At 44.4% G+C, this 14,419-nt stretch overlaps 1 protein-coding gene across 10 annotated transcripts in view; it reads right to left on the minus strand.

Annotated features, from left to right (window-relative positions):
• Positions 1-880: 880 nt before the first annotated feature.
• The window catches only part of SAP130 (Sin3A associated protein 130), an 85,281-nt gene continuing 71,742 nt past the window's right edge, over positions 881-14,419 (minus strand). For 6 of the 10 annotated variants that reach the window (XM_023225581.2, XM_023225586.2, XM_023225582.2 and 3 more), the window contains 5 exons: positions 10,083-10,331; positions 9,792-9,917; positions 5,425-5,528; positions 2,083-2,196; positions 888-1,826 (listed from right to left, as the gene is read on the minus strand). In XM_023225581.2, the coding sequence (XP_023081349.1) occupies positions 1,668-1,826; positions 2,083-2,196; positions 5,425-5,528; positions 9,792-9,917; positions 10,083-10,331 (752 nt within the window). In that variant the 3' untranslated portion in view covers positions 888-1,667. Of the gene's footprint in view, positions 1,827-2,082; positions 2,197-5,424; positions 5,529-9,791; positions 9,918-10,082; positions 10,332-14,419 lie in introns of all 10 variants that reach the window. The other 4 variants (XM_023225583.2, XM_023225579.3, XM_023225576.1 and 1 more) reach the window with 2 other exon arrangements.

The following is a 14,419-nucleotide window of genomic DNA, read 5'->3' on the forward strand; positions in this document are numbered from 1 at the left end:
ACACCTGAATCCTGTCCTGCTCTAGCCAAAGACCACATGTGACCACTAAGGCAACGTGTACACTGATGAGAAACTCCAGCAAAAGAACACTATTGTAGGAGTTACACTAGATCGGCCCCGAGTAAAACCTTTTCAAGTTTTCTCCATATCCTCATGAAATACTCTAGTCCAGCAGCCTCGACTGCGCCCAGGATGTCTTTAGCCTAGGCTCTGCAGGCCTGGGTGGCCTCCCCAATCCCACAGATGACAGCTTACCATTCTACTATGAGGAAGGCTGTCTCAGGTGAGCCAGGGCCTTGGTCCCAAAGGCCTGGGCAGAAATGGAACACTGCCCATCTCAAATCTGTTCAGGTCAGAGCAAAGGGAAGTGCTCTAGCCCCAACCTGGTAGCTGAAAGCAGGTGTCCTAAGGAAGGAGGGTGGTCAGGTCTTGTCTGCAGAGCAGAAACCTCTGAGAAAAATCTTTCCTGCTCTGTCGCATGGAGGCCAGACAGACGTGGTTGGTCTTGTGCCCACAGGAAGCCGATCTGAGCTACCTTTCCACTCAGGTTAGTTCAGAGGAAGAGGAACCTGTGGAGAGGATCCACCCACCCGAAAGCTCCGCCCCCAGTACTGCAGCCTTAACAGTCCTATAATCGGACCAATTGATATCCGCACTGGGCCACAATACAGGCTCATATTTAAGGGAGCCAAGATCCAACAGATTTCACCACTGTAGCATATTCAAACTACCCCGGTAAGTGGAACTCTATGCGAACAGCATAACTTCAACAAACAAAGGAGGCTCCCAACAGCGTGTGAAACACCGAAGCAGGGGAAACATTTCAGTGAAGGTCAGTGTGGCACTAATTCACTTTACAGAAAGATGCAAACTGCGCATGTACAAAAACCTCTTTGAGTCCTTTATTAACGTCTGGAGATGTGTGGTACATACAATCAACAGCATCACACCAGCTACAGAAGTACAGAGAACCAAGAGAATGTACTTCAGAACAAGGATCTGAGAGCAACTTCTGGTGTTGCCTGCTCTGAACCTCCACAAAAACCCAATTCTGACACACGCAAGACAGACGATATAACAATTTCACTTGGGAATGGTTCTTTTAAAAAAATGACAAGAACTAATAGTTCAAACCCTTTAGAGTGTGAGAGATGTGGCAGCTCGCTTGGTGCCGTGGCACTGCTGTAAAAGGCCAACGTGGGCATTTGAAGGTCAGCCAGAAGAACCGAATGGGGTGGGTGGAAGAGGTTTTATTTTCAGTGTAGAGAGATAACAGATGGTCCGAGTGGATACTTTCAGTCCAGGCTCAGTATGGGGCCTGCAGGAATCCACTAGATAAATACAGTCTATAAACCGGAAGGCTGAAAAACACCAGCCAGCCATCCTTGTCATTGCTTCCAACTGGTGGACACTGACGCATCCGGAGTCACTTATGACACAGAGCAGGTTTAACAGGGGTGCCCCGAATGCAAGAAGGCGGCTCACTGTGTCCAGTCAGCTCTGATCCTTTCATGCCACTGGATGTCACGGGCCCCTCTGCTTTCACATGTGAACTAAGGAACACTTCCTTTATTTCAAAGTTCCACTTTGGAAAAAACCAAAACCCTCCCCCCACCCCCACCATCATTCTTCATCAATTTGCTTCCAATCTCCTGATTCTTCTGGGTCTAGACTTTTTCCTTTCGCTTCAATTTTGACACTTTTTTGACAGTCCCGTTCTTGTTCAGAAGCTTCAGGACGCGGTCTTTATGATCTAAAACCTTAAGCATGGAGTCTCTGGCTTCACTGATTTGATCCATCACAAGTTTACACCTCTGCATATTTCCCTGAAACGGAAGACATTACATCATCAATCAGTGATCATGAGGACAGTACAGTTTTAAAAAACTGCTTGCCTTTGGGCAGAGGCCACGTTGAGGCTTCCACATAGAGAAAATGTCTTCTTGTTTCTCAGTAGTGCAGGCTGAAGCACATGTTTTTAACTGAAGATATGAGGGATACGGGGGGAAACAGGAGAAGCAGGGCTTTACAGAAAGCAGCTTCATAAAGTGGATGATCAGAAGGGGAGGGGCTCACTCAAACCTGTATCAGTTCATTGATTCGGTGGAGATCATCATCAGTTGCTGCTTTTTTCTTTGGGATAATTCCTTCCTGCAGGTTGGTCAGTCGTTCATAGACATCATGTTCTAGATTCGTCTGCAACACACAGAAGGGAGAATATAATGACCTCGGAAATATTTTTCTATGTCAACCCCAGGCAAATGAACCCACCTTGAATCACCTTTGTAAACTGTCTAAGAGTTGTTTGGGTGGCAATGTCCTTTCTCCTAAGGACTAAGATACTAAGGTTTAAAAACAGTAAAGGGGCTGGGCGCGGTGGCTCATGCCTATAATCCCAGCACTTTGGGAGGTTGAGGCGGGTGGATCACCTGAGGTCTGGAGTTCGAGACCAGCCTGACCAATGTGGTGAAACCCCATCTCTATTAAAAATACAAAATTAGCCGGGCGTGGTGGTGCATGCCTGTAATCCCAGTTACTCGGGAGGCTGAGGCAGAAGAATCGCTTGAACCCGGGAGGCAGAGGTTGCAGGGAGCTGAGATCGCACCATTGCACTCCAGCCTGGGCAACAAGAGTGAAATTCCATCTAAAAAACAAATAAATACAATACAATAAAATAAAGGCAGTAAAGGAAACAGATCAACAAAGATTGACATTATAATTTGCCATAGTTCAGAGCCTATCTTCAAGGATAACTTTTGAATACTGCCTTGAATCCACAATTCTTCTGAAACACAAGTCTCCAAGTTTCACAGAAGTGATTTCTGCTAAGTCAGAAGTAGCCAAGGCACTACATTTTTTAGATACTGATAACAAACAATGTTCTTCAGGTCACTGCTACTGAAAAGAAGGAAAAGCTTTATGAGGTTGTTGCCTCCTCTTCACCCAGCTGGTGAAGGAGAGATTCTTGCCCTAGCGTTATAGAAATGGCCAAACATGTAAGATCCAACACTGGACAGATAAGATTAACAGCAGTTTATGAATCACAAATACAGTCATGCTCTGCTTTATGACAGGGATATGTTCTGAGAAATGTCTTTAGGCAACTCTGCTGTTGTGTGAACATCACAGAATGTACTTACACAAATCTAGATGTTATGGACTACCACATACTTAGACTACATGATAGAGCCTACTGCTCCTAGACTACAAACATGTATACCACGTCACTGCAAGGAACAGTGCGGGAAACGGAAACACAGTGTTAACTGTTTGTGTGTCTACACATATCTATACATAGAAAAGGTATGGTAAAAATATGGCATGACAGATTAAAAATGGTAAAGAGCACTCACATGAATGCAGTCTACCAGGACTGTGAAGTTGCTCTGGGTGAGTCAGGGGCTGAGTAGTGAGCGAATGTGAAGCTCTAAGACATCACTGTACACTACTGTGGGCTTTACAAGCACTGTGCCCTGAGGCAACACTAAATCTATTAAAAATATTCTTCTTTCTTCAATAACAAATTAACCTTAGCATACTCTTTTTACTTTATGAACTTCTAAACTGTTTTAAACTTTTTGATTCTTTTGCGATAAAACTTAGCTTAAAATACATGTTGTGGGACAGAAGTGGACACTGTTGGGCGGTTACAAAAGGTTATTTTCTTTATATCTTTATTCTATAAACTTTGTTTTCTTCCTTTTTTTCTGAGACAGTGTCTTACTCTGTTATCCAGGATGGAGTGCAGTGGCGCGATCATGGCTAAGGGCAGCCTTGGTCTTCCGGGCTCAAGAGATCCTCCTACCTCAGCCTCCCAGGTAGCTGGGACTAGAGGTGTGCACCACTACACCCAGCTAATTAAAACACTTTTTTTTTGTAGAGACAGGGTCCCACTATGTTGCCCAGCAGGCCTCAAACTCCTGGGCCCAAGCAATCCTCTTGTCCCAGCCTCCCAAAGTGCTGGGATCACAGGCCTGAGCCACTGACCCTGGCCCCTTATTTTGGGTTAAAAAAAAATTTAACTTTTTAAACTTGTTTGTTAAAAATTAAGACACAGGACAGATGGGGCAACACAGTGAGACCCCTTCTCTACAAATTTTTTTCCCCCCACAAGACAGAGTTTCGCTCTTTTGCCCAGGCTTGAGTGCAGTGGCACAATCTCAGCTCACTGCAACCTCCGCCTTCTGGTTTCAAGCGATCCTACTGCCTCAGTCTCCCGAGTAGCTGGCGCCTGCCACCATGCCTAGCTTATTTTTGTATTTTTAGTAGAGACGGGGGTTTCACCATGTTGGCCATGGTCTCCAACTCCTGACCTCGTGATCTGCCCACCTCGGCCTCCCAAAGTGCTGGGATTACAGGTTTGAGCCACCACACCTGGCCTCTACAAAAAATGTTTAAAAATCAGCCGGGTGCAATGACTCACACGTAGTCTCCGCTGTTTGTGGGGGCTGAGGTGCGAGGATTACTTAAGCCCAGCAGGCTGATCATGGCTGTAGTAAGCCATGATCGTGCCACTGCACTCCAACCTGGGCAACAGAGCAAGATTCCGTCTGAAAAAAACAAAAAACAAAAAAACAAAAACAAAAACAAAAACAAAAAGAACAGGAGAGAGGGAGAGGTATGACCCAGTCTCTGAATGACGATGTGTTGACTGGCTTATCTGAATAATACTGGAATATCGGAAGCTGGCAGGGAACTGGAGCCTACTACTCAGCCATGAGCAGGAGTTGTGTGCCTGGTCCCTGTGGTATGAAGGGCTGTTTGGCCAGGAGACTTCATCTGAGGGAGCAGAGTTGGGAGGAGGGACTCTTGGTTAGGCCATTTGAGACTCCCCCTATTTCAGATGTCACAACATGACACAACACTGAATCTTAAATTTAGGTCTTAACACCACAGTTGTTCCATATATTTTGGATCTGGGTACCAGAACTCAAATATATTTCAGTTTTAATCACATGTAACTGACACAGTGATATTGCATAGCACACATAAAAATTCTACCATAACCCATGTTAGCTGGGAATGCTTCAAAGTTACTTTTTTTTTTTTTTTTTTTTGAGACGGAGTCTTGCTCTGTCACCCAGGCTGGAGTGCTGTGGCCGGATCTCAGCTCACTGCAAGCTCCACCTCCCGGGTTCACGCCATTCTCCTGCCTCAGCCTCCCGGGTAGCCGGCACTACAGGCGCCTCGCCCGGCTAGTTTTTTGTATTTTTAGTAGAGACGGGGTTTCACCGTGTTAGCCAGGAGGGTCTCGATCTCCTGACCTCGTGATCCGCCCGTCTCGGCCTCCCAAAGTGCTGGGATTACAGGCTTGAGCCACCGCGCCCAGCTCAGAGTTACTTTTAAAAAGTTCTATGAACTCAGCTATCTCCAGTGTCTTCTCCTTTCTTCAGCATGATGAACAACTGCTAGAACTCCACCTACCAGCTGTAGTAACTGGGCGGCACAGAGGTGAACTTTCCAGCCTTGGGCACGACAGGATACTCCTTTCTGATTAGCTATTTCCTGCAGCATAGCTTTCTTCTCCTCTGGAACCATAAAAAACAAAAATACGTGTATTTCAGTGTTTAAAAAGGTAAATGATTTGTGTTCAAGCAGTGTAAATGCCATTATTTTAATAAGAATTTTATTATGTTTTTGAGACAGTGTCTGGCTGGAGTGCAGTGGTACAATCTCGGCTCACCGCAACCTTCGCCTCCTAGGCTCAAACGATTCTCCCATTTCAGCCTCCCAAGTAGCTGGGACTACAGGTGTGTGCCACCATGCTGGGCTCACTTTTGTATTTTTTGTAGGGATGGGGTCTTGCTATGTTGACCAGGTTGGTCTTGAACTCCTGGGCTCAAGCAATTTGCCCGCCTTGGCCTCCCAAAGTTTTGGGATTACAGGCATGAACTGCCGTACCCGGCCACAAGAACTTTATTTGAGGTAATGGTTTCATCTAGGAGAGGTAAGCCAAGAGGACCCCAGGCTGCTCACTCCCCTCCTTTCCCTCTCCTCCTTTCCCTCCACTAAGTGCTACCTCCTAAAGCAGGGCTGTCACTCAGAGAGAAGCTTGCCACATGTCAAGCCAGGGCCTCCTCCGTCTCCAAGGCCCTGGCTCAAACATTTTGCTGGAAGAAGTGGGCTGTAAAACAGATACCTTCTAATTTCTTCCTGAAGGAAGTGAGTCCATTTGCAAGAGTGTGAAGAAGTTCAAACCTAAAGGTGCTCCTGAGAACAGTGGAGGCTGTGGTGAAGGGAATTGGGGAAGATTTGTGGAACTAATGAAGATATAGCCTAGACTATGTGCAGGCTGGTTTGAAGGAAAGAACAAAGCATAAGAAAGCTGGGGGAGCCTTTCCAAGGGCAGAACAACTTTATCAAATCAAGAAAGAACTCTTCTTTTTCTGTTTTTGAATACTGTTTATCATGAAAAGGTGTTTAATTTTGTCAAATTTTCTATATTGATTGATACAATCATGTGATTTTTCTTCTTTAGCTTTCGTTGTGGGTTGGCTTTCTTCCCGAAAGATATGTTGAAGTTCCTTGGTACCTGTGACTATAACTACACTAGAATGTAATGTAGGCTGAGCGCAGTGGCTCACACTTGTAATCCCAGCACTTTGGGAGGCCGAGGCAGGTGGATCACTTGAGGTCAGCAATTCGAAACTAGCCTGGCCAACATGGTGAAACCCTGTCTCTACTAAAAATACAAAAAATTAGCTGGGTGTGGTGGTGGGCGCCTGTAATCCCAGCTACTCAGAAGGCTGAGGCACAAGAATTGCTTGAACCCAGGAGGCAGAGGTTGCAGTGCGTTAAGACTGCACCATTTTACTCCAGCCTGGGGGACAGAGTGAGACTCCGCTGCAAGAAAAAAAAAAAAAGAAAAGGTAATTTGGTTAAGAAGCCATACTGGATTAAGGTGAGCTGTAAATCCAGTGCCTGGTGTCTGTACGAGGAGGGAGGGAGAGAGAAGTGAGGGAGAGAGAGAAAAGGAAGGGGACAGAAGGAGAGAGAGAAAGGAGGATGGGAGAGGCAGAGAGACAAAGAGAAGAATGCCATTTGAAAACGGAGGCAGAGACTGGAGTGGTGCAGGTGCAAGCCAGGAACACCAAAGATTGCTGGCCATCACAAGAAACCAAAGAGGCAAGGAAGGATTCTCCTCTACTGCTTTCACAGCCAGCACGATCCTATCAGACCTTTATTCTGGACTTCTAACCCCCAGAACCATGAGAGAATAATTCGTACGTTTTATGCCACCCAGTTCACAATACTTTGTTATGGCAACCCTAGGAAATTAATAAGGCCAGTTAATAGGGTGAATTACTTTGGCTTTCAAATGTTGAACCAGCTTTGTACAGCAAAAATAAATTCTACATGGTCAAGGTATATACTGCTGGATTTGATTTGCTAATATTTTATTAATGCATTTTTACATCTATATTCATGAGGAATATCGATCTGTCATTTTCTATATTTGTACACTCTGGTTTTGATAGCATGAAAATATTGGCTTCATAAAATAAATTTCGAATGTCCTTGCCTACATTTTAAGACACTGCTGAGAAGGGGATCATTACCTGGTGAGCCGATTCTCTTATCAGTATGTAATGTTCCCCTGTGTCTCTAGCAATTTTCTTTCCTCAGAAGTTTACTTTATGTGACATTAATATGGCCACTCCTGCTTTTTTGTAAATTAATTTCATATTGTGTGAATTAATTTCGTATTGTGTGCATGCATGTTTTTTGTTTTTTTTTTTTTTTTTGAGACAGAGTCTCACTCTGTTGCCTAGGCTGGAGAGCAGTGGCATGATCTCGGCTCACTGCAAACCTCCACTTCCCGGGGATTCGTGCGATTCTCCCACCTCAGCCTCCTGAATAGCTGAAATTACAGGTGTGCACAACCATGCCTGGCTAATTTTTATATTTTCAATAGGGGTGAGGTTTTACCATGTTGGCCAGGCTGCTCTCGAACTCCTGACCTCAGGTGATCCACCCACCTTGGCCTCCCAAAGTGCTGGGATTACAGGTGTCAGTCACCACGCCTGGCTTGCATGTGTTTTTCTAGCCTTTTACTGTCAATCTACCTATGCCACTGTATTCAAAGTGAGTTTCTTGTACACAGCACATAGTTGGATTGTGTTTTTTCATTGATTCTGCCAATCTGTGTTTAATTGGTATGTTTAGACTATTTACATTTATGACAATAACTAGTACGTAAGGCTTAGGTCTGCCACATTACTATGTGTTTTCCGTACTTCTTTTCTTTCCTGTGAGGTGTTTTTTTTTTTTTGAGAGAGTCTTGCTCTGTTGCCCAGGATGGAGTGTGGGGCAGTTGGTGCAATCTTGGCTCACTGCAACCTCTGCCTCCCGGGTTCAAGAGATTCTCCTGCCTCACAGCCTCCTGAGTAGCTGGGATTAAAGGCGCCTGCCATCACGCCTTGCTAATTTTTTTTGTATTTTTAGTAGAGACAGGGTTTTACCATGTTGGCCAGGCTGATTTTGAACTCCTGACCTCCAGTGATCCACCCGCCTCAGCCTCCCAAAGTGCTGGGATTACGGGTGTGAGTCACCACGCCTGGCCTCCTGTGAGTTTTAGTCTATCTTCATGTATTTATATATATAATTTATATGTTATTTTGTCGCTTAGGCAAAATAGCTGCACTAAAGTTTCATAGTCAAGAGGCACCGTGTAAGGAGGTTAGTATGAGTATAGTGAACCAGAAGATTCAGGGATCGTAAACCTTTCAGCTGTCAAGTTATCTTTCTTGAGATAGTTTTTGAAGAGCAAGTCCCAATAAACATTTAGACTCTTGTAGTGTGGCTTGAAATGCTACCGAGCAAATTCCTAAAAATTTTTTCTATGGAATTCTTGTGGCATGAAGAGCTGTTCAGTGGTTCATATCCTACTTCCACTAAAAGGCAACACTCCCTGACCTCTGGAAATCTCATCTTCTTTCCAAACCTCAGAGTACACTTGTGAGGAAGAAAAGCTGGGAAATGTAGCCGCCTCTGTACTTCCCATTCAGAGACTGAACTGTTAGCTTCTCCACCTCTGCTTAATCAGTCAGTACTCCATCCAAGTGGGACTCATCTTGAGCCTTCAAGAAAACCCTTAGAGCAGTTTCCAAATGGAATTTATGTAAGAGAATGGGAAATGTGACCAATTATCTAGAGGCTCACATTTCTTTGTACATATATTATATCTGAGATTCATGGCACTTAAAGCCCATCAGTAGAAATACTTGCAGGTATTTGCAAAGTACTACCAGCACTTTCAATCATATGTGGGTTTATTAAAAGGTTATTCTCAGCTTCTACCAGAAGAACAAAACATTCATTGAGGGCTTACCTTAGACCACTCCAAGAGCTTCGTATATATGTTAAACAAAAGATCTTTTGGCAGAAATGCTTACAATGCATGTATATTTTAGCATCTTAGGAACTACTGTGGACTTAACTGTGTTATACAGTAACCCAGTACGGTTCTTCCACAATGACTCTGGAAGCCACCGGTATCCTCCATCAGTACTTTGGGAGCTGTTAACACGTGGATTTTACAAAGACCAAGGCTGTCACTTAACCATTAAACTGCAATTCCAATAAATACACACAGCTTGCTAGGGCAAAGGGTAATTTTCTAAGTTTTATATTCTACAGGATATACTTAAACACTGAAGCCTCAAGATTTTGTAACAAAAATTTATGGTTTTTTTGAAACTGGAAAACTGTGGTTCTGTTTTTCTCTTCTATTTTAATTAAGTTTATATGAATTTCATGCATTAATACCAAATGTTTCTGGAGAAACTAACCTTTGACCCGGACGTCACTGTACCTCTGAAAGTGGTGGTAAGCAGCTTTCCAGGGGTTCCGATAGTGACGAAGCAAAGTAATCGGGGGTCTTGGACGCACTGGGACATACCTCACACCTTCCTCATCTATTACAGAGAAGACATTAAACAACTTATTAACATTGTCAACAATCCTCAAAGTTCAATTCCAGCAAGCGAGGCATGAGTGAGGCTGACTATATAACGAGCCTCTGGGTTGGACTCTGACTTTACTGGGAAGCGTCATAACACAAGTCAGCCTGTGACCATTACCAATATACTCCTTGGGAGGAGACTTGCGCTTCTCAGCCTTCACCAGAAGACTCTTGGCAGTGGACTTCTCATCATCAGTGCTGTTTGTCTCCATCATGTCACCTTCTTCTGTTGAGATCACGTGCTGTTGCTTTCGAGGCTTTTTCCTTGGGGAGGCACCAGGTGGTAGGTCACTTGTAGGCATGGACAGGTTGTTTGCCAGCAATGAGAGAGATGGAGACACAGTGTTGGTAGCCAGCGGAGGAACTGCTGTCATAGGAAAGGGAGCACACATATCTGTAAGAACTCAAACCCAACGAAGTTTTACTTCCTTCCTTCCAACAAAGACAATGATTAAGAAGACAGCACAGAGCACCAACATTTATTGAGTCTTCCTATGTGTCTGGCACTGTGCTAAGCACTCTGTGGCAGAAGCTGCAAACTCCTCCCTAGTAGCCTGTGTCTTCATCTTCCTTAGTTCCGGGACCTCCCTTTGACAAGGGCACAATAATATTCAGCTAAAGAATGTACTTCCTAGCCTCCATTACAGGTGTGGTCATCTCAGATCCAAGTAGAAGCATTTTGTAGCACTTTTAGGAAATTTCCAGGAGGGAGAGAGAGAGCAGGTGTGACCTACTCCTTGTGTTCTTTCTGTGATCCTGGAACTCAGAGGAGATGGCTGCAGCATCCCCAGCTGTCCTGAATCAAGAGCATGAAGGTCAAATCCTAGGGGTGGTGGAGCAAAGAGGTGGAAGGAGCCTGGCTTTCTAATAATTCGATGAAGTCCACACACCATCCCTGAACTGTCTGCCTCAGGACTTCTTCCAAAGGAGATGACAGGATCTTACGAGTTAAGCTACTATTTTTCACACTTCTTTAACATAAATGTCTAGCAGATAACCTATTAACTCATTATCGTAAAAATCATCCTAATAAGTAGCCATTATTATTATCCTCCAATTCACAGATGAGAAAATGTGGCACAAGTCACACAAGTATGAAGTGGGCAAGCTGGGATCGACAGAGGCAGTCTGGCTTCAGAGCTTGTACTCTCACCGACCACAGTGTGCTATCTCCAGGTAAAAAGATGTGTTGTGAGGACGTCAACATTTGCTTGCGCTTGTATGAATCACACATCTAGGAACTTAAAAATCATGTTACGGGCTCACCTTAACTCTTATTTTCACTCTACCACCTACTCGCCCTATTATCCTCTACCCACTCTGCTGCCCACTCCCAACAGTCACACCCTCACCCTAAACTTTCCTGTCGCCGTTAAATAGAAACTGCCTCATACCCAATCTCAGTTTCTAGCATCCAACTCCCCAGGTAAATCCAACTCTCTTTCTAGGTTCTTCCCCTCAGTACTCAGCCTCCAGCACTCCTTAGGCCTACAAGGAACTATCACCTGTTCACCCAACCATGTTCCTGCAGTCACCCACCCCTCTCATGTCTATCCTCCCCCATCGCCAGGTCTGAACCCTATAATCACTGTATTCCTTTTCTTCCTTCATTGTCCCCTCCTTTTCTTGCTTTACTGTGCTCACCTAGCAAAAGGACAAGAGGTTAAATCCTATTCTCCAACCAGTGTGCACCTATGCAACTGAATGTCGCCAGAGGGAGACGCACTACCATGCTGACTGGCCTCACTCGGAAAACCCTCTCTGCTAAGTCCAGTCTGTCTCGCGATGCCTGCTTCACACCTTCCTCTCCCTCAAACGCTCGATGCCTCCGCCACCATTTGTACTCTCAGTGGATGGCCTTGCTTTCTATTTTACTGAAAAAGATAGATGCAATCACAAGAACATGTCCATCAAGTCCCACCACCTCATTTCCCCCTCTCCACTGTGTCCCTATACTCTCCTTCTCTCCATGCTTTCAGCAAAGGCCAACCTCTTCAGGTACACACAAATCCCACCCACTCTCACCTCCTCAAACAATGCTCCAGGAATTCACAACTTTCTCCTGCATCCTCAATTCTTCTCAGTCTACTGGATCATTCCCATTAACATACAAAACTCTTATTTGTCCCATCTTAAAAAAATCTTCTTCTTGGCCAGGCGTGGTGGCTCACCTAATCCTAGCACTTTGGGAGGCCAAGGCAGGCAGATCACAAGGTCAGGAGTTCAAGACCAGCCTGGCCAACATGATGAAACCCCATCTCTACTAAAAATACAATTATTAGCCCAGTGTGGTGGCAGATGCCTGTAATCCCCGCTACTCAGGAGGTTGAGGCAGGAGAACTGCTTGAAACCAGAAGGCGGAGGTTGCAGTGAGCCGAGATCATGCCCCTGCACTCTAGCCTGGGCAAAAGAGCACAACTCCATCTAAAAAAAAAAAAAATTCTTCTTGACATCATGTCACTTCCGATACCTTTTTTCTCTTCCTTCAGAACAAATGCCTCAAACGTGCTGTTTATATATAATGTCTCTATCTCTCCCGGCTTTCTCCTGAACTTGCTCCCAATCATGCTTTTACCCCATCATTACACAGAAACTGCTTTTCTCAAGACTTCTGTGACCTCTGTTTGCCAAATCCAAAGGTCACTGTTCAGACCTCATCTTCCTGATCTCTCAAGAGCATGTGATCCACCTGATCATTCTCTCCTCCCTGAAATATTTTTGTTCTTGCAACTTCCAGGACACCACACACTGTAAGTGATATTCTTACCCTGTGTTCCCACCATTCAGCCTCCTTTGCTGGACTTTACTTCCTCTCCCATCTCATCGTAGTGCACTATCGTAAGACTACATCGTGGACTGCTTCTGTCTTTATCAAGATACATTCATTCCCTAGGTGATCTGAACCACTCATCCAGGCTCATGACTTCAAATACAGTTTACATATATAATGACAGCTCTCAAATTTATATCTACAACTTCATTTTCTATTCCAAAAGCCAGCCTCATACATTCAACTATTTATTTGATGTCTACATTTGAAATGTCTAACAGACATCTGAAACTTACCCTATCAAAAACTAAACTCCTAATCTTTCCCTACAAAACATGGTCCTCCTGCAGGCTTTCCTGATTCAGCCAATGGTAACTCTATGGCCTCCGATTGCTAAGGCCAAAATCTTGGAAGTTGTCCCAGATACTGTTCTCTCACACTCAACATCCAATCATGAAACACACTTAGCTCTACCTTAAAAACATAAACAGAATCCTACCACCTCACGCTACTTCCACCACTACTGCCCTGGCTGAGCCTTCATTGTTCCTTGCAATTAATGCAACAGCTGCTTGACAGGTCTCCCCGATTCCATCCCTGCTCCCAGAGTCTGTTCTTTCCCCAGCAGCCAGAGTGTTTATCTTCAGTCCTAAGTGAGTGCTTGGCACTGCTCTGCTCACACTCCCTGCTCTGCTCCAACAGCTCCCTGCCAACCCCAGCAAAGCCAAAGCCTTTACAACAGCCTGTGGGCCCTGTTCAACCACGATCTGATCCCGCTGCCACTCCCCTTCTTACTTAGCTCCAGCAACCTTTGGTTCTTAGCTATATTTTGAGCACATCATGCATGCTCCTATCTCAAGATTTTTGTACTTACTGCTCTATGGCCTGGAATGCTCTTTCCCCGGATACCCTCATGGCCAGCAACTTCATTTCTTTAATGTCTCTACTCAGTGGTCACTTCCTCAGTGAGGCTTTCTCCTAAACCCCTTTATACAAATTCCAGTCCTGGCTACAACTTTCCCCTATATTTCGTCCCTGCTTTGTTTCTCCATAGCACTTATCACCCAAACATACATATACACACATACATACATATGTAATTTAGTCTTCTTTTTATCTTTTGTCTCCCTTGCTAGAATGTAAGATCTAACAGGATAAAACTGCATTTGTCTAACACAAAGCTGCATCCACCCCCATAGGTTGAGGTAGGATTACAGGCAGTTCCCTAGCACAGAGAGGTAAAGGGACCAGCCAAAAAGAGCAGATAGATGAGCAGCATAACTGAGGATGCTTCATTTCCCCTTCTGGATCACTCATGGTATCTTTCAAAGAAAGGGCCAAGGGTAAAAATATCCACAGAAAGAGATTTCATGGCAGAATAAATAGATGAGTAAATAAAGAGTAGATTAAAAAAACTATAGACACAGCATGATCACACCTCTATCAGGCAAACAACATGAGAAAGAAATGGAGGCCTTCTCACTGAAATAGTAGGTAATACTGGATACCAGAGAACAAATAACTTGCTTTCTTCTTTGGATTTGTTTCTACTTCACAGTTTGTATACTGAATATGTTACTTTTGTAGGAAAAACAAAATTACACAATAAATTAGAAAACCTCTCAAGTAACTTGACTTTCTCAAACTGGAAGTTTAGAGCTAAGATAAAGTGGTAAAGGGAGAAA

The sequence above is a fragment of the Piliocolobus tephrosceles genome, chromosome 11 (assembly GCF_002776525.5).
Source record: "Piliocolobus tephrosceles isolate RC106 chromosome 11, ASM277652v3, whole genome shotgun sequence".
NCBI classification, from domain to species: domain Eukaryota; kingdom Metazoa; phylum Chordata; class Mammalia; order Primates; family Cercopithecidae; genus Piliocolobus; species Piliocolobus tephrosceles.